Source organism: Syngnathus typhle, linkage group LG22 (genome assembly GCF_033458585.1).
Source record: "Syngnathus typhle isolate RoL2023-S1 ecotype Sweden linkage group LG22, RoL_Styp_1.0, whole genome shotgun sequence".
NCBI classification, from domain to species: domain Eukaryota; kingdom Metazoa; phylum Chordata; class Actinopteri; order Syngnathiformes; family Syngnathidae; genus Syngnathus; species Syngnathus typhle.
In genome coordinates this window covers 6,161,222-6,179,523 of record NC_083759.1, presented here as the reverse complement: position 1 = coordinate 6,179,523, position 18,302 = coordinate 6,161,222, and the positions used below count along the sequence as shown (strand labels likewise).

The window sequence follows — 18,302 nt, the reverse complement described above, 5'->3', positions numbered from 1 at the left end:
TGACCGGTACATATCTGTGTTGTACTGTTACCAGTTGGCCCAGAAAGAGCAGTACAATTAGGTTGGTAATATTATGGTTTGCCATTTTCCACAGCACACGTGATTTTTTATTTATTTTTGGGTGGGAGGGTTCTGATACAATTTCCAAACACAAATAAAAGGTGAGTAAGTGACGGGAGGTTAAACTTAATGTAATATGGACACAGGTGGATCGTGTCCAGTGACGTCACAGCGAACCCTCTCCTGCAAAGTTACCAGGGCGGGTCTCGCATACGTGTACTATAGGCGTGCGTGCGCGACGTGCGCCTGCCCCGCGGTATACAGTCACGCGTGGATACCCCTTTAAAAGCCTCACTATGTTGCCATCACATGCTCCGGCAGCACGCACGAGTAGGATGTAGTCGTTTCTTCTTGTCCTCCTCTTTCTTCTCCTTGTGCTTCTTCACCTCCGCTTCTTTTTAAATATTAGGAGAAAAGCCAGGAATCATCCACCAGTTTGCAGACTTTTCCATTCGGATTCCGGTTGAGCCTCGTTTGTTCCGCTGTCTGCCGCCTGGGCTGTTGTTTCGCACGCTGGCAGGAGGCGGCTGCGCCAAGCGTGAAGCTCCGTGCACTACAAGCCAGTCGAGCTGGCCGAGCAGGGCTTGGCGGTTACGGGGTGGTGGAAGTGGTGGAGGCGCTTGTGACCGGAGATCCGACTCGTGGGGAAAAACCGAGTTGGAACAATCGATCGACAGAGTGAGCGAGCGATTGGGCGGAAAAGGACTCGTTGGATCGGATTATTGGGAAGCGGTGCCCTCGACCGGCTGGACCATCGCACCAGCGAGCTTGAAACGGCTGCGTGGCTCAACTCCATCGCGGTAAATCCTCCGGTATTATCCCCACTCGTCGCGGGCCTTTTAACAAACTAATGTCTTGGGGACATTTTCAGACTCATAATCCTGTTATATTATTAACAGTATGAATGCAAATCGTGGTGGGAAAAGAGATTCCCAGGGAGTGGTAGTCTAGGACTTGTTTGTTATCCCATTGCACCCCCACCATCACCACCACCAGCAGCAGCTCCAGCAGCTCCACACACACACACACGCACGCACGCACACACACACGTACACACATTTTCCTCCACTGGTAAAGTGCAAAGCAAACAATGTAGTCATAGAGCGAAATTAGGCCAATTAGTCTGTACAATCCCATAAAAGACGGTCGGAAATGCAGCGGGAGTCCATAGTGTAGCCCACAGGACTAATTATTGGATTAGTTTACCTTTTACATGGCCAGAAAAAGGTACTGTTGTGCTGTAAAAGTCAAAAGTCAAGGGTATAGAAATGGATAAAAAAAAAAAGCACTAAGTGTCAAAAGAATAACACACAATGGAATCTTGTAGTAAATGCACAAATTGACATGCATGCTGAAAAAACATTGTGACTAAGCGTTCATTTACTATGTCATTTGACTTTTTACTGGACCTTAACTGATCCAAGTACCATAAAGCTCAAGTATCAAAGCTATAAAATGGGGGCACAAAACATTCGAATCTTCGTTCTTGGAATCCATTTATGTTAGTTGAGCTACATGGTTGGATTTATTGTGCCTTTTTACAGGACCAAAATATGAACTGTAAAACTACAAAACGGAAGCAATATTGTAGTAATTGAGTCAAGCTCAATTATGACTAATTATTAGGTGTATCGTACCCTTTCTAGAACCCCCAAGGCTTTTCCTAGACCGTAAAATTCAAGTGGCTAGAAAAATTGTATTTTGAGCTATAAAGCAATTTATTATTTGAACTTAATGTACCCATCCACGACTAAAAAATTTAAAGATTATCAACTGTAAAACTTAAGTGTCAAGGGTTCTTAGTAAGAACTTCTTACATAGTGGTGGGGTGGGGGAGTGTCTCAAGTATGACATTGGGGCCCGTATTAGCCACGCCCCCACTCCCAAAATCAGGACTCGCGGGGTACATAAAAACAATGCATTAAAGCGCAACAGTAGTTCCATGGCCACGCACACTCGTAGATAGACCGGTGCCATGACAACGCGCAACAAACATTGTGAGACCCTCGAGAGTATTTTTAATGTTCTAATATGTATTTAAAGCCCGTGTGAGTGTGCGTAATTTATAGACCAAATGAATTGCCATGATCCCTAACCCATAAACGCTAGTAGTTGACAATTAGGTCATAAGTGGAATGAGCTCACAGGGGGGGATGATGGCATCATGACATCACTGATAAATCAGCTGGTGAGCGCATACAGTGCTCCAAGTGTTTTTATGATATGTTTTCACTCGCCTATCCACAAGGGAACGATAAAAATGTCTGTACTCTAGATTTAAAAATCAATATACAGATTTTTTTTAAATACACATAGATCCGCTTTTAAGATCATAATTACTGTAAATATGAGATACAATCCCTCTGATCTTTAATTCACGTGATCAAGAGTCGTGTACTATTTTTAGCTGTTTTCTTTATTCAAAAGATTTAATTCATTCATTTGCTTTAGCTCCGCGTTGATTTATTCCCTTTTGCAAAATACTCATCTGAAATTCTTTTTCCCCAATGAAATGCTTTTAGTCCATCGCAGCCCTCCCAAAACACCTAAATTCATTTGTTTCTTATTGCTGCCAAATTCTGTTGGTTGTCTGTTAAAAGGACAAGTCTGCGTTTGAATTCAGTTTCCGTTCCATTGTCAAAATATTATCCCTTGTATGGTTATGACAATCAAACAATATTTTGCCTATCAATTGGGTGGAAGTCCACAAATGCGCTGTCATTTAGGATAGTTTGCTTCAGGAAGCCAAACACTCGTCCACGCGCACGCGTTCACAGTGTCACCGCGCACCTCCCCAGCTATTCCAGTTCGGGGGGGCCGTGCCATCATCGCACCAGTCCGGCTTTCTCGCCTCGCCTCGCTCTCCCCGTCACCCTCCTCCTCCCCGCACCCTCCACTCCGTCAAGCAGCAGGAAGTGCGGCGGTAAGTTGTCGCCTCGATCTTGATCGTCGCCAACTTATTCCGATTGGAGGGGTGAGAAAGCAGAGGATAATTTGTCGAAAATCCCATGTTTATTTGTCGAGAGGGGGAGGGAGGGGCCGCGCGAGGGAATCTACCGGAGCTGTCGACTCGGTTAGCGAGGCGCTCGATCGTGTCCGCCGCCGTGCCGTTTGATGAGAAAATGCGATCAGATTGAGGAGGGAGGAAAGCAGGGAGGGGGGGCCTTTTATTTTGCCTCTGTCCGCGCACCCCCACCCCAAACACACAAGTACACTTCTTCTTCCCTCACCTCCCTCCCCCAGCCCATATTTACAGCCTTTTCACATGGGTAAGCTACGTCAGACTTTACTGTATTCCATCCTTCTGACACATACATGCATGCACATATGGATGTGTGCATGCATGTAGAGTAAATGTGCCTGTGGTGCATTCAAGTGTGTGTGTGTGTGTGTCTGGGAGGGGGGGGGGGACTTGGAATTCTTTACCAGCTTTTTTAATCTCTCAGAACCTTGAACACACCAATGCTGTCTGTCTAGCTATCTGTTTGTCATTGAATGACATACAGTACAACACGCCCCCCCAAAAAATCATCCGCTTTCAGTGTTAATGCATGCAAGGTACTCGTAGACTGCAATAATGCAAAAAAAAAAAGTAGCGTCTTGTAAAAAGTTAAAATGGAGAAAAGCGTCTAAGGATCATCTTAACGCTCATGACTTGATGCCACGCTTAACATCGGTCCTGCTTCGAAGCGCCGCTTTGGCCCATTGCCCAAGCCATTTAACATCTGTTGTACCACGAAACTTTGGCGATGGGAATTGGCCAACGTCAATTTCACGATATATACTAGTGATTATGTTCTTACTGAGAATGAGGTGATGATTTGTAAAGTATGTTAAGCACCTGAAGGCCACCTGGGATTTTTTTTTACCCTCATTGGTGTCAGTCTGTATTTTGGATGTTTCCTATTGAACCGATCAACATTGAATTTGCATCAAGTAACTTCAAAATATGCTTTTAAGCTTTTTTTTCTCATGTAGAACTGCTCAAGTGAGGTCTCACGATATTAAACATCCTCTGTGCGTAACTGCTCACCCCTCCCCTCTCCTTGGCAACGTCATTCTCCTAAGTTTTGACCACTTTCCTGTCATGTTGTCACCTCCAGGCCACCTCCAGAAGCATGTGATGACCCACACCAAGCAGAAAGGTTCCCGCTGGGACCACCGCCCTCTGCAGCCACACGGCAGCACCATGGGCGGGGACCAGGCCGAGCGCGCCCTCCGCTTCGGCCGGACTAAGAAGATCGGCGAGGTCATCCGACGGGAGAAAAATGACAAGGTGATGAAGAATAAGAGGGCCAAAGCGCAGGACAAGAAGTGGGACAGGAAATTGTATCCTCTGCGAGGGAGGCTCGGAGAGGGCATGAGGTGTCGTGTCCTCCTCACAAGGTTGGAGGAAAGCATCAGTAAGAAAGCTGAAGAGCGATCTCTCAAGTCCAAGAAAGGGAGGCTTGGCGAGGCCAAGTTGGCATCTAAGGTCAAATCAAGCGCTCACGTCTCACAACCTCGCAAGCGACGCCTGGCCTCCCTAAATGCTGAGGCTGTCAACACACTTCTCCTGGAAAGAGCCACTGACCTCCAACCGGCAGCCAAGGTGGCCAAAAAACACCAGGAGGAGCGCATCAACAGAGGAGGTTCCCCAGATGAAGGTGCACCTCCAAAAGCCTCTCGAGGAACTGTCTCTAGACTGTCATCGTCTCACAAATTTGACCAAATCCCCAAGAAGGTCAAGACAGCCAGGACCACCAAAGTAGACGGGAATCGGGCCTTGAGTTTGGAAATTCTGGATGTGCCGACACCGCGCCGACTGGCTGGACTCAATGCGGCCGCTCTACTGAAGTTGACCAGCTCATCTGCTGCGTCTAAACAGCGAGTCAGAACCGCCTCCACCACAACTACCATGTCAAACTGCAAGACTCCTTCCCAGATCCAGACCCTAAAACAGCCCCCCAAAGTGAAACACAAAGAGCGCTCTCAGAAGCTTAAAGAGGTTCCCGTCAAAGCTTCCCCCATGCACTGTTGCTGCGCAGCCTGCAAGGAGAAAGCCGGGTTTGAGCCCAAAGTGGAGTGGGAGTCTAGCACCCATGCTCTGCCCAAGCCGGGCTACCAGTCCCGCAGTATGTTGGGCTACTCCCTCAAGAACGTGAAGGAAGAACAGCTGGAAACTGAGCTAAGCCCCTGCTACTGCTGCCCCCCTGAGGGTTCGATGGAGTACTGCCACCGGTTGGCTTTCTTCTTGGGCCACCCTGAGTCAGGCGACCGAGGCGCCATGGGCTCGGGCGGCACGCTCGTCAAACGCGAGTGCCTGGTGACCACGCCGTCCCTGACGCACTCCCACCCGGCACTCGCTCTCAGCCCCCACCCCTGCGTATGTTACTACGTCCACATCGCCCCCCACACTGCAACGTCGGGCACGCTCACCCCACGGCCTCTGAACTTTGCGCCACCTGCCTTGTGCTCCAACCGGACGATGGGTTCCAAGCCGCTGCCGGGTCCCCGCGTCACCCACACCCCTGGCTTGCCTCACCCGACCTGCTGCAACTCTGTGACGTCCCCATGTTACGACGATGCCTACGGGATGAGTGGCTACGCATGCAGAGCCATGTCCCCCGTCACCAGCAGGGGGTGCTCTTTTGACGCGGGGTGCACCGGATGCTCACATAGCATCAAAACAGGTTTGTAAGAAAACAAACTCAAGGCCTACTGCACTTATCCAACGCTATACTGCTTCATTTGGGCTCATATTTAGCTGGATAATGTTAACCCCAAACATGTTGTCAGAAGCTACGTGAGAACCACAACAATTGCTCATTTCAAGGTCTCCATTGGTAATTAGCCCTCGACCTTGCGATAGCCTCGGCCAGCTCCATCCCCTTAAGACTCGAAAACCCCAAAGCGGATTTATCCCGGCAAACCTTGGTTCTGATTTGGTGAATCACGATAATGGAATTTCAAATACAGTCAACTGCACATTCAAAATGACAATCCCAAGGGTGCGAGTTTTACGATCAGGATAAACACAACAAGGCTACACAACGGCCTTGTGCAAGCCGACTCCCATTAGAGAGATGACTACTCGGGTCTACTACACAAATAGGACCATATTCTCCTAAGGGGAGATATTAATTTAAGCATACTTTTCAAATGCGTGACTTTGCCGCCTTCCCTATTTTTCAGAAACTTACTCCTCTCCTCAAGGTGACCACAACCCCTCCATTCTGGTGCCGCCATCTTTGCCTCTCTCCAACTGCCCTTTATCCAGCGTGCCCACTTCCACCCAGACTGCTAACCCCCACCTGCCACCCCGGGCCCGGCTAAAAGCGTCCGCCAACCGCCCGTCCGGTGCCTCCGACAGAGATCAAAATGCCGAGCCGAGATCCCCGCAACAAAAGCGAATCGGTCGCAGACGAGCCACCAACGGATGGTGGCCTGTGGGGGACCCCACAGAGAAGGAGGTCTTCATTGCGGTGAGATTAACACACACAAAATGGTAATATGACTTTGGGGGTAATTTTTGACAATTTCTATTTTCGCGGTGCTAGGGGGAGGACGAGATGGCGCTCAGGCAGTGCTACGAGGGCGTGGAGAGGGACGGTGAGGTGATCCGCATCCGAGACACGGTGCTGCTGCGCTCGGGCCCCAGAAAGAAATCTCTCCCTTACGTGGCCAAGATATCCGCCCTGTGGGAGGATCCCAAAAGCGGTACGAGGGAAACCGATGGACAGAGTGTCAAGGTTGCTGACGTCCACTATGTGTGTTTGTGTTGGTCCCCTCAGGGGAGCTGATGATGAGTCTTTTCTGGTACTACCGACCGGAGCACACGCAGGGGGGGCGAGACCCCAGCACACACTGTGAGGTGAGATTACACTACATCATGATACCTCGAAACAAATTGGTCCAAAAAAAAATGTCTCCTCTTCAGAACGAGATCTTTGCCTCTCGACATCAGGACGAGAACAGCGTAGCTTGCATTGAAGACAGATGCTACGTCCTCCCGCTAGCCCAGTACTGTAGGTGAGGGACAACAAGCATGACGCAGCAATTTTGTAGCAGGCTGTCCCAATACATTTGTCCATGTGTTGAACCCGAGAATGTACAATATTTTGTGTTTGATTTTATGAACACAGATATTGTGCCTTGATGAAGCGTCGTTCTGAAGGCGCCCTACCCGGCGACGGTGGCAGTAGCGTGGTGCCCTGCTGCCTGGATTTTACCCCGCCCTCCCACCGCTGTGTGCCCACAGACGTGGACCCCGAGCTGGTCTACCTCTGCCGACACGTCTACGACTTCCGCTACGGACGCATACTCAAGAATCTGCAGTAGGGAGGGAATTGGTGGCGACAACATTCACTTGAGCGGCACATGTCTAGTTATTAAGTCAACGTTTACGCTACAGCGCCAATGCTAATGTTGTTACGCGTGTGAGCCCTTTAGCCAGCTGAAGAGGTTACGGTCAAATCCTCGTACGTCTCTTTCAGCTCGCTTGTATTTTCTGCTTCCATCAAATCAGATTTTTCTGCCTCCTCCCCCTTCCACCATTGCGCCTTTGCCTACCAGGCATGCTGAACACCAGGCTGATCTGGGCGACTTTCTCTCAACTGCCCCCCCTTGCCCCCCAAAAGCACCTTAGCAGCATGTTTGTTCCGTTTGTAAGCCAGTGGCGAAAGTGCCAACACCGAGCCTCCGCTGAAGGAGATAATCGACAGTTGGGTGTGTGTATGCGTGCGGGAGTCGACAAGTGTTGTCACTGTGGATAAATGTTGGAATGTGTGATGTGTGCGCCTGATTTTTTTTCCAGCGAGGCTTTCAGGCAATCAAACCAAACAAAAGCAGCTTTTTACAGAAAGCAAATCTTTCGGTACCACTCACTTGTTTTTTTTTATGAATCAACACAATCTACAACATGCTTCAATGAACATCTCCTGTAGGTCATTTTTTTCCTCCCTTTTGACTGCACATACTCCACTTTAGAAAAATCTCACGGCACACTACCAAACAGAACGGTCACAAAAATACTGAAATAACGATGATGTCATCTCATTATATTTAGAGATTGACTTTTGTCCGAATGGCCCACTTTTCTTGGAGCTTTAGTAACTGCTTTGAAAGCCTTGTTAAAATTGCACTAAAACATTCCTTAAGATGTTATTGGGGTGGGCCACGAAGAGGGACGTCGTAACCGTAAACATGTCTGCTTTTGTTAATGTAAACAAAAATATTGTGAAGGGGTTGAGTAGTACTGGTTATGCGTAATATAGAAAACCAGCGTTGGAGGGTGCATGAATCCAAATATTTGGCCCCAATCAGAGCCTGATCGTGTTGTATTGATCTCGATGAAGCCTATTTGAATTTACTTTCCTATGATAGCACATGCAATATATTTTTAGATGACTTTTTTTTTTTATTTCCCTCTCTGGGGTATTAAAGCAACTTAATTGTATTTCATTTTCAACATGTTAAATTCCCCTTCTGAAAAAAAAGCTAAGTGTACATATTTAATCCAAGCACTGTTCGACACATAGTGTAGTCTTTTTGCAAGATCTGTATTAATTATATTTAAGGTAAGGATATTTAAATGGAGTTAAGTGTAGAGGTCAATTTAACTTATTCGGGGGCATGCTATGTGGAATTGATGATCTGCTTTGATGAATGGAAATTGATTGATTGAAACTGATTAGTTTATACAGTAAAGATACCCCTCAGCCGTTTTTTCTTGTCACGTCACACAGAAATTGGTGTGAGTCAGAACAAAAGCAGACTACAGTCCGCGCCAATGCTTCTCATGGACATATATTTTGATATATTTGGAAAATGTCTTGGGATTAACATAACGATGCTTAGATATTTTTGCAGTAGAGACGTGTCTATCAGATATTATTGTCGCTTTTTGTCGCACCCTGGAAAATCTCTCGAATTGATGTAACATCCCTACTGATTTTAATATTGCATTGGAAGACTATTTATACATTTTAATGAAGTTCTTTGTGAAATTTCTCTGTCTGTGTTCTTTTTCCACCCAGGAATGCTCATAATTCTCAACAAAATTGGATCATATTCAGTCATTTTAGTCGAAACTCTTGTAAAAAAAAAAATCCCCATTATGATTTATTATCACAAGAAAATGTCTGGAGCGCCTGACACGCATCAAGTCGGAAGCTCGGCACGCACTAGATTTTAGATCTAGAATGGCTCCTGATACGGAACAAAAGGCTCTCTACGGCTATTCTAGAAATATTTGCCCCTCACCCTTCTAGATGGCGTTTGCAAAAGGGAAGCTGCATGTGATCAAAACAGGAAGTGTGCGATGTTTCCCCGTCGGCGAGATAAACGTGCATAAAGATCTCCGCAAGAGGGCAGCAGTGAGACAGAAGTGTATTTGTATTAGCGTGGAACGGGGTCAGAACCTTTGCTGCCTGTGCAAGGTCTCAAGGTCGCTATAGCTGCATCTGTTGAGGTTGGGAGTAAAAATGCCTGCTGGCATCATGGCCACGCCCACACATAAACACACATTGGAATTAACACAAATACACACACTGGACCTACACAAAATGTATCTGTCAGGAATTTGTTTTATGTCTGGGCCTGAACTGTGAAAGAATTTCGTCCCATGTACCGTACACACTCGCGCGCACGCACACACACACACACACACACACACACACACACACACACACACACACACACACACACACAAAGTCTACCACCCCCACTGGATTGTATGTGGAGATGGCTTAGCGGGTTCTTAATCTGTCCTCTGAGTGACATCAAGCTCTCTGTGCCCTGACTAGCCCGCGAATTTGCAGGTGGATAGCGGGCAAGGGGGGAATAGGGGGTTGCAACCGACTGTTAGGAGAAGGTGACCCACATCATGGCCGCGGGCACAAACGAGGGGGACTTGGAATTGGTAGACCCTGGTTTGGGCATGGAAGAGGGCCCTGGGGCCCTCCTCAAGACGGGCTCGCTGAAAGACAGCTACCACAGCGACTCTCTCCTAGCGCCTGACGCCGACTCCTTAACAGGTAGATGAAGTTTTTTGTCATGAAATGTTTTCTAACTACAGGGAGGGCACGACCTTTGTACATCTGAGATGCAGCTTCGGACTGCTAATTCCCTTTTACAGGAGTAGGATTGTGTGCTATTCTAATCCCTATCGCTATATGGGAAGTGTGTGTGTCTCTGCTGATGATGTCACAGCCGGTTTGAGGGAACAAACTGGAAATCAGAAGCCGATTATGGGACACTTTAATGATTACAGTGCTACCTTGATTTCCGAGTTTGTTGAATTTGTTCCAATTTACTTGAACATGAAATTTTTCATTCATTAACATGTCTTTGCTGTTTCCAATTTCGTGTGAACAATAAAATAGCAGATTTAAAGATGAATAGATTATTTCTCCAATCTGGATATGTCGCAGTCCTACCAAGGAAGACGTTAAAAAAAGGAAAGGAAGAGGCCACATTTTTCCTTTTTGGTGTCCTTTTCTGTCAGTGACAGGTTTATGTGAGAGGCCAGTGGGGCGGGGTCAAAGAGGCTCAGTCTGGGGGATTATCAGTGTACCCCCTCACACACAGCAATTTAGGCTGATTTGGACCACGGCTAAGGTTTTAAGCCCAGAGCGAAGGGGCTTTATACATAACAGCATCCCGGTGGTATTGCCAGTCGGCGTGGAACCCGGAGCAGGCTCAGCATCAGGAGGCCTGGATGCCACCAGGTGGGTTCAGGAATTGAGTCTGCGGAAGATGGACGGAGTGAGTGGATCCAGAGGAGGATTGAGGAGGACAGAGAGAGTGTGCTCTCGCCAGGAGAGGAAGAGAAGGAATACGGCCAAGGTGGCGGAGGAAGGCCCGGCGGGCCCGCAGCGGTTCCCTCACGATTATTCATCGTCGACGTCCAGCGGCTCACATGGTAGACCACCACAATTGTTGCAAGGACTTTTTGTTTACCGTTCAGTTTATCCTGCTGTGCTTTGACCTTGTTTGCTTTTAGTCTGACTGCCGTGCGTGAGAACGAAAGGGGGTTGTAAAGCTTAATCTTGATGCTGATGAACGGACAAATATGGATTTTATGATTTGCACGGTGTTTTTTATTTATTCATAATGTATCTTTTTTTTTTGCATCCACTTGCATTTAATTTTGATTAATTTAAAAAATATATTTTAATTGCTTTTGCGCATGTTAGGATCATTGTTTTATTAAAAATCACATTTTCATAGCAGACAATATACTATTAAATATTATTTCACATGCTTTATAATATTAACAATTTTAACAATATTTTAGGGAAATTATGGAATACAATTTAATAACCGTATGAAGAAAGTGTCTGGTGATATGAGAGATGGACCCATCTGTCAATCCATTTGACAAATCCGCAATCTTAATCATGAGACCCGATGTAAACAAGCCACGGGTTTCATAAAAGCATTGGCGAGATGTGTTACGTAATGAACGCTGACAACATGGTGTCATCCAGATGGTCGCAGCTCAGCGGCTAGCAACTTGGATGTGGCTGACCGGCTCACCTACCTGGAGCAGAGGATGCAGATGCAGGAGGACGAGATCCAGTTACTGAAGATGACCCTAGCTGACGTTCTCAAGAGGCTCAACATCTCAGAGGAGCACCAAGCCGCCAATGCTACCGCATTGGGCAGGAGGACATCAGGCACTAAAGGTTTGCAAAGATCGCTGTTAATTGTCACATCCATTTTGCATATGTATATCCACTGCAACTTTGTCTCTATACTTTTTACTGAAAAAAAATTACAATTTTTAAACTCAGATCACGGGATTTAATTTTTATGTACATTATTGTCTCCACCACAGGGAGGCCTGTCTCATTGGGTCTACCCCCAAGAGCACCCATAGGGTCCTCAGGTGTTGCCAACTTGAGGAAGAGCTCCACGCTACCATCTGGAGCTCCCTGCAGGAACTACAGTCCGACACCCCCTCGCTGGTGAGAGGATATTATTATATCGAAAATAAAAATGTTGATTTAGGGATGAATATATCCTTGTGTCTTCTTTGTAGTGGTGTCAAGAGCCCGGCAGGGAGTGTGAAGGACAGTCCATGTAAGACCTCCAAAACGCGTCCGTCCTCATCAGCGTCATCCTGTGCAAGCACACAAGAAGGGTGCGGATGTTTTTTATCTCAACAAATAGCACAGCAGAGCAGAGGGATGGGGAATAAGGCGAAAAACAACAATGGTTCTAGTCATGAGCCTTGAGGGACACCTTTGTTAAATGCATTTGAACTGTCTTGAATGTTTTTAAGCTCTTGATCAATGAGTTGGTTGTATGATTTTGGTATTTTGATTACAATAATAATCTTCACTCAATGCCATTAGGATGAGCAGATCCAAGGAAGAACTTGTGAGCTTAGGTAAAAATTTTCAGTATCATTTTTGATGCAAGTTTTTACACGAGACATTGACGTGTTGTTACTATGCAGGCATGAGGCGAGTGACGCACAGCAAAGGTAGGATTCACTCATGATGAATTTCCCACACAATCTGGTATTGAATTTTGTGTTTGAGTCATGTTTCTGTGTCTACCCTTCATTTATTTCCTCATCTCACCATGACTTCTTTCCCTTGTCCCCTTCATGCTGCCCCCTTCACATTCACCACCATTTCTACCTCATCCCCATCTCACCGCTTCACTTAGTGACTATGCAGATCTATCTGAGCCCCCTCGCAAGAAAGACTGGGTCTTCTGAGACCATTGCAACATCTGCCCCCGCGGTGCCAGCAGCCGGGGGCAGTGGTGGGCCAGGGGGGACCCAGCATGCCAAATCCGACGCAAGGAGGAAGAGCCCGTCGTCTATGTTGAACCTTCAGAAGACTTCCACCAATGTCACCAGTCAGCGGAACACACAACACGATGCTAAGAGCCACAAAAGCCCCATCAAGTCCTCCAGCCAGTACTTTCAGATTTGTTACTGACCAGCAAGAACCAACACCTCCATTTCTGTTTTCGCTTACTTTTTGACTTAACGTATCCGTAATAAGTAATTATCTAGAAAGTAGTAATGGATATAGTTGTGAGTCTTGAGCAACACAATTATGCAAAAAAAAAAAAAAATGACCTAATGAAATTACCGTGACTTCCACAATGTGTATTGCAAACACATACAGTATGTACTAGAATTGAGTAAGATATGTGTAATGATAATGAACCTGGTAATAAATGAACTTGTGATGTGATTTCTTTCCTTTTTTTAGGCAATCCATTTAGTATAAGTCTCAAAGTTATGTCTTTAAAAATCCGTTTTAGAATAAACTATGGATACGAATATTTCCCTTAATAACACGTCCCTGTTGCTGCTGTCCGAGGAGTCATTCCGCTTTTCTGCAGGTTGTCAAACACACTTGGTTCCTTTTGAATTGAGCTTTCTCGGTTGCCGTACGCACGCCAGTTCACCGTCCCTAACTACCGGTGACTACTAGCTTTGTTTTGAGTGAGTATTGCTAACATTTTCAAGTTCTTTTTTGCCGTTTACATGTAAATATGCCGGAGCATCATTACGACACGAGCTCCTCGAGTTTGTATGTTGTATGTTGTTGGAGGCTCCACGTCGGCTGCTTGTCGTCTACCTGCACATATTGACGCCAACATATACACTTTTTTTTTTTTTCCTACTATGTAGTATTATGCCTTCCGTGATTAGGGAAGGTCAATGACACGTTATATTATTTTCTAAAATTAATTTAATCCGTGCTCAGTTATTTGACAGTTGTCAGGTAAATTAGATAGTGGGTAAGAGCAGATCGGCCACAGCAGTTTCAGAAGTTGTGGTTCCACGCATAGAAATAAGTGGGGTGGAAGCAGTACAACATATGTCCAGCCGAGGGCGCTAATGCGCTGTAGTTCAGGTTTCCATGACTGTTTCGGTCATTTGACAGTGTGCGATATTCTAGCAATTTTCAACAAATTATTTTCCAGTTTATTTTGTGATTCATTCACCTATCCAAATTATGTCAAATGTAGATTTCCAAAATAGACATACAGATGCAAATAAATACCCTTTACAGGTCTATCCATCTTCAGTGCAAAATGAAATACTATTCTGCCAAAGCAGTGGTCCCCGAGTTGCTTCTTGGTTATAATGGTGGTCCCTTGGACAAAATCATTTGAAAATCCCTGGATAGCCAATGTTGAAGTGTTAAAATTGGACAGTGTACCATTATAGCTGCCAAGGAAATAAAAGTGAACAAATTAATTTAACCCCCCCCCCCACAAAGAAAAAATGGCTCGCAGGGGCTAGTTAGTTCCATTCAGCATTAAATCACTTAATTAACTAGTAAGTTTTCGTGATTAAAACCCTAGCAACTGATGGCACTGGAAGCATTTCAAATAAAATAAAATGCGGTAATTGAAATTGTATTTTCACAAGCGGAGGTAAAGACATGATATTAGAGGAACAGTTTGTTGCCTTTTGACCTACTCAGTATTTTGACACATAACGTCTTTTCAGTCTGAAGACTTTGAAACTTGGTTGAGGTGCTCATTGCATGTCGGCTGTGGAGCTAATTGCTCATACAAATGCATTAGCTGCACATTTGGGAATTCACACATTAAAAGTGAAACTATATCACTGTTCTCTTAATTGATATGAATGAAATGACTGGAAAAACGTTTTGTGTCAATTAGTGCAATCCACGACTGTTTTGCTTGCTTGACATGATAGTGGAGGTTTGGGCCCCAGAGGTGCAGCCGACAGCCTTGTGGGACATGCACAGCGGAAGAGACGGCAACTTGCAATTGGAACGTGTGAGAACGCAGTGTTGTGCTTGAGGAGCTGATGTGTGATGTCACATTGCACCACAAGGTGGCCGCGAGTGCCGCCACTGCGCCTGTCACTTGGAATGGCACACAAGTGCCACCAGGCGGAAGGTAGCACATCCAACCAGCTGACATCTGACTGGGCCAAAAAGTGCCAGGTACTGCACAACTTAATCATCAAACACCTCTAGACGTGTTTTTAATGACATTGATGCAAACCAGGTTAGTCAGAAATATAGATTTGATTAATATTTTTATATATTATATATATATTTTTTTGGTATGGCGCAGATGTGAGTGGCAGCCTCCCAGCAGTGTTCTCTCTCTTTCTCTTTATTTCCTTCTTTTCTCCTTTTTCTTTCTTTCTATTTGTCCACTCGGCGATGCTGGTGCCTTCTACCGCAACTCGGCGTGTGCAGATCGCTTCGGATCGGATATTTTTTTTCCCTGGTTATGGGATGTCTGCGCACATCGGTCGGGACCATGTGACTCTACGATGGCTTCCTGCTCATCCGGCCGGTGCTGACCAGGTCCCTCGCCTTGGCCTCGCAGCCACCTGTGGGGAGTCCGCTCCCTCGTGCTCGTCGGAACCAACGACCTTCGCCGTGCCAGCCCCATGATGACCATCTGCTCGTGCCCCGACTGGGTGCCCAGGACGCTGCTCACACGTTTGCCTGTTTTGTGATGTTTTACCGATTCACGACCTCGGTCCATTGAACGCCGTTGAACTTGGCTGCCTTTACACCTGTTTATGGATCCCGTAGAGGCTATGGGTGTTCTTTGGTGTTGGGGCCGTGCGCTGGTTGGCCGCTGTTACTTTTTTTTCCCTTAGTCTTGTTGCTTTGCTTTGATGGCTTTTAACTTTCGCACTTACTGGCTTTCTTTGTGGCGCCGTTGTGTGGCAGCCTTGTAAGAGCCTATTGAGTTGCGCTCATGCCATCTGTGTGTCTTTTTATATACCCGCTCTGTGGTATGAATACTGCTGGGGCCTGAATTTCCCCAACCCCGGGGATCAATAAATGTTCAATCAATCAATATTTAACTCTCTTGGTTTGCGTCAGTGTCATGGAAAAACATGTCCAAAAGTGTGTGGTGATGGTACTGTGCAGTACCTGGTACTTAGGTTTTGTCCCAGATGTCAGCTGTTAGCACGTGCTCACCTTCCCCCTGGTGGCGCTTGTGTCATTAGAAGTAAGTGACATCTCACCTGAGCTCATCATACACTTAAGCTACTTCCATGCAAGGCCTGTCATCAATGTTTGTGAGCAACTAAATTCGTCCCACACAAACATTGACTGCTCAAATGTTTTAAACTGCTTTTCTGTCCAATAAATTAATCAGTGGCGTAGCTATTCTATGTGCGCGATGTTATCCATTCACCGTTTGCCTCCTGGACCTGGATGTTGTTTTAGCGATCAGCGAACGGCGTGGGTGATGTTCGATTTTTTTTCCTACTGGAAAAATTCCTGGCTACGCCACTGAAATTAATCAACTGGAATGCAAGTCTTTGTGTTTTTAAGAGCAAATTTGCTTCACTCATTTGAAGTTTCTCATGCTTGGTGGTTAGTGCAATGGCACTTAGGTTTTGGAAGGCAGTTTTCAATCTCGAGGTGAGGGGTGCCCTGCTGTCACGGACGGACACAAGTCTTTGACTGTTACTCTCCATCTCACATGACTCAAAATGACAGCAATTCAATTGCAGTCACTTTCATCATGACCGCAATTTCATTGCAGTCACTTGAAGTCATGTGAGATGGAGGGTAACAGTCAAAGACTTGAAAACTGCCTTCCAAAACCTAAGTGCCACTTACCCTGCCTCCTAACTCTGCCCAAATTCAGTCTGACCAATCACAGCGCAGTATAAATTTACATAACCCCGGCCAACTTTCCCTGAGCCAATCAGATTGTAGCATTCGCACGTCTGACTAATCAGATGGCTCCAAATTGCCAGAACCACGCCCCAATCACATGGCATTGTCTCCGATTACGCCAAGATGGGACCGGAGCTCAGTGCTCCCACTAATTCAACGTAATGGTGAGTTTTATTAATAAAATTTAATAAATAATGAATAATTACTAATAAATAATTAATAAAAAATGTATGTCGTTTATATTTGTTTTTATGTCAGTTGTATCATTTTGTTTCATCGTATTTATATATTTATTATAAATGTATTATACATTTATTGTAAATGTATTATTTATTTATAGAAAGGCCGGTCCGCGAAAATATTTCTTCTCTAATATTTTATCATGGAAAAATTAAACCATACACCTCCCTAAAGTTTAGGCCTAGGGTGAGGGCTAGAGGTAGGGTTGGAGTTGGAGCTAGAGCTGGAATTAGGGTTAGGGCTGACGTTAGAGTTAGGTTAACATCCCCATCTCACCGCTTCACATAGTGACTATGCAGATCTACTATCTGAGCCCCCTCGCAAGAAAGACTAGGTCTTCTGAGACAACTGCAACATCCCCTCCTAGCACCAATAGGGTGGACAAAGATTCAAGTTAAGTTTGTTACTTTACTTTATTGGTGATCATGAATAAAGTGCTTGAATAAAATATGTCTTCTTGTCTCCTTCGGGCAGAAACAAAACATCCAAATACAGCTTCACCGAGGGGAATGTCTCCTTGCGTCCCCGTGCTGCCCGCAACAAACATCACCGGGTAGCAGATGCGACTGCGGTTGGCTGGTCGGTGCAGGACAGCGGACGGAAGGACGTCGCTGGAGACATCTGTCCGCTGTGCGACCTGCGCCCAGGTGGGCACTGCCAGCGCCACGAACACCAGGAGTAGCTTCATTTCCACTCTGATGGATGAGAACCATTTAATTAATTTGTTGTACTTGTACTACACATTGAGTCAAATTGCACTTATTTTTGTGTATTATTGCTTGAATGACGTGCTTGTTGTGATATGTCAGCGAGACGTCTGTCACATCTCTAACACAGATAACCAGGAGAACATAAATGACACGAGATGTCATTAGACAGCGGGACGAGCGACGGGGGAGCCAGTGCCTACCGTGTGAGTGTCAAATCACTGCTCCTGCCTGCTGATAACATGTTGTCATCAGGAACAGAAACATGAGCTCGTTGGATCGACTGACAATCATTGCACCTCCAGTAACACGTTAGAACTGTAAGGTTTGAAGGATTTTAAACTCTTCAAATGAGTGCAAAATGAATGGCTTAAGATATCATACAGTGCCATTAAAGGTCTAGTTATTAAATCATATTAAACCATTAATAGAGGAAATATATAATTGTTTTGAATAACTATAACAATATTACATATCTCTGGAGTCTGAATAAATGAGTTGGTCAAAGTTTCTTAATATTGTTTTGCTGTGAAAAAAAAGTGGCAGGTGATGTTTACCAGTCAGCGTTTACCCACGGTAAAATAACCACTGCCAATAACTAAACGCTCAGCTTCGCTTGCAAAAAAAGGGAAACTTATCTCCAATT

General features: G+C 45.6%; 2 protein-coding genes and 1 long non-coding RNA gene across 6 annotated transcripts; all 3 read left to right on the top strand.

Annotated features, from left to right (window-relative positions):
* The first annotated feature begins 346 nt into the window (after positions 1–346).
* Positions 347–9,051, top strand: LOC133146770 (bromo adjacent homology domain-containing 1 protein-like). 3 transcript variants are annotated; one of them, XM_061270785.1, is made up of 7 exons: positions 347–860; positions 4,164–5,732; positions 6,235–6,524; positions 6,600–6,759; positions 6,834–6,913; positions 6,980–7,071; positions 7,185–9,051. In XM_061270785.1, exons 2-7 carry the CDS (start codon positions 4,184–4,186, stop codon positions 7,378–7,380), a joined length of 2,367 nt encoding a protein of 788 aa, XP_061126769.1. In that variant the 5' UTR covers positions 347–860; positions 4,164–4,183; the 3' UTR covers positions 7,381–9,051. The 3 variants fall into 3 exon arrangements, with proteins under 3 accessions (XP_061126769.1, XP_061126768.1, XP_061126767.1); XM_061270784.1 differs by lacking the exon at positions 347–860 and adding an exon at positions 942–2,983; XM_061270783.1 differs by lacking the exon at positions 347–860 and adding an exon at positions 2,990–3,329.
* An 807-nt stretch (positions 9,052–9,858) lies between these two features.
* Positions 9,859–12,998, top strand: LOC133146756 (echinoderm microtubule-associated protein-like 1). Of its 2 annotated transcripts, XM_061270770.1 has the most exons (7): positions 9,859–10,076; positions 11,532–11,729; positions 11,882–12,011; positions 12,086–12,187; positions 12,408–12,436; positions 12,506–12,532; positions 12,721–12,998. In XM_061270770.1, the coding sequence occupies exons 1-7, from the start codon at positions 9,926–9,928 to the stop codon at positions 12,996–12,998; spliced, it is 915 nt and encodes a 304-aa protein (XP_061126754.1). In that variant the 5' UTR covers positions 9,859–9,925. The 2 variants fall into 2 exon arrangements, 1 of the variants encoding a protein (XP_061126754.1); XR_009711419.1 differs by lacking the exons at positions 9,859–10,076; positions 11,532–11,729; positions 11,882–12,011 and having other exon boundaries at positions 12,102–12,187; positions 12,402–12,436; positions 12,506–12,732.
* A 444-nt stretch (positions 12,999–13,442) lies between these two features.
* LOC133146559 (uncharacterized) lies at positions 13,443–18,167 on the top strand. The gene is made up of 5 exons (XR_009711378.1): positions 13,443–13,513; positions 14,744–14,996; positions 15,258–16,873; positions 17,424–17,596; positions 17,787–18,167. It is a non-coding gene; the product is annotated as an uncharacterized LOC133146559 (long non-coding RNA).
* The last annotated feature ends 135 nt before the right edge of the window (positions 18,168–18,302 follow it).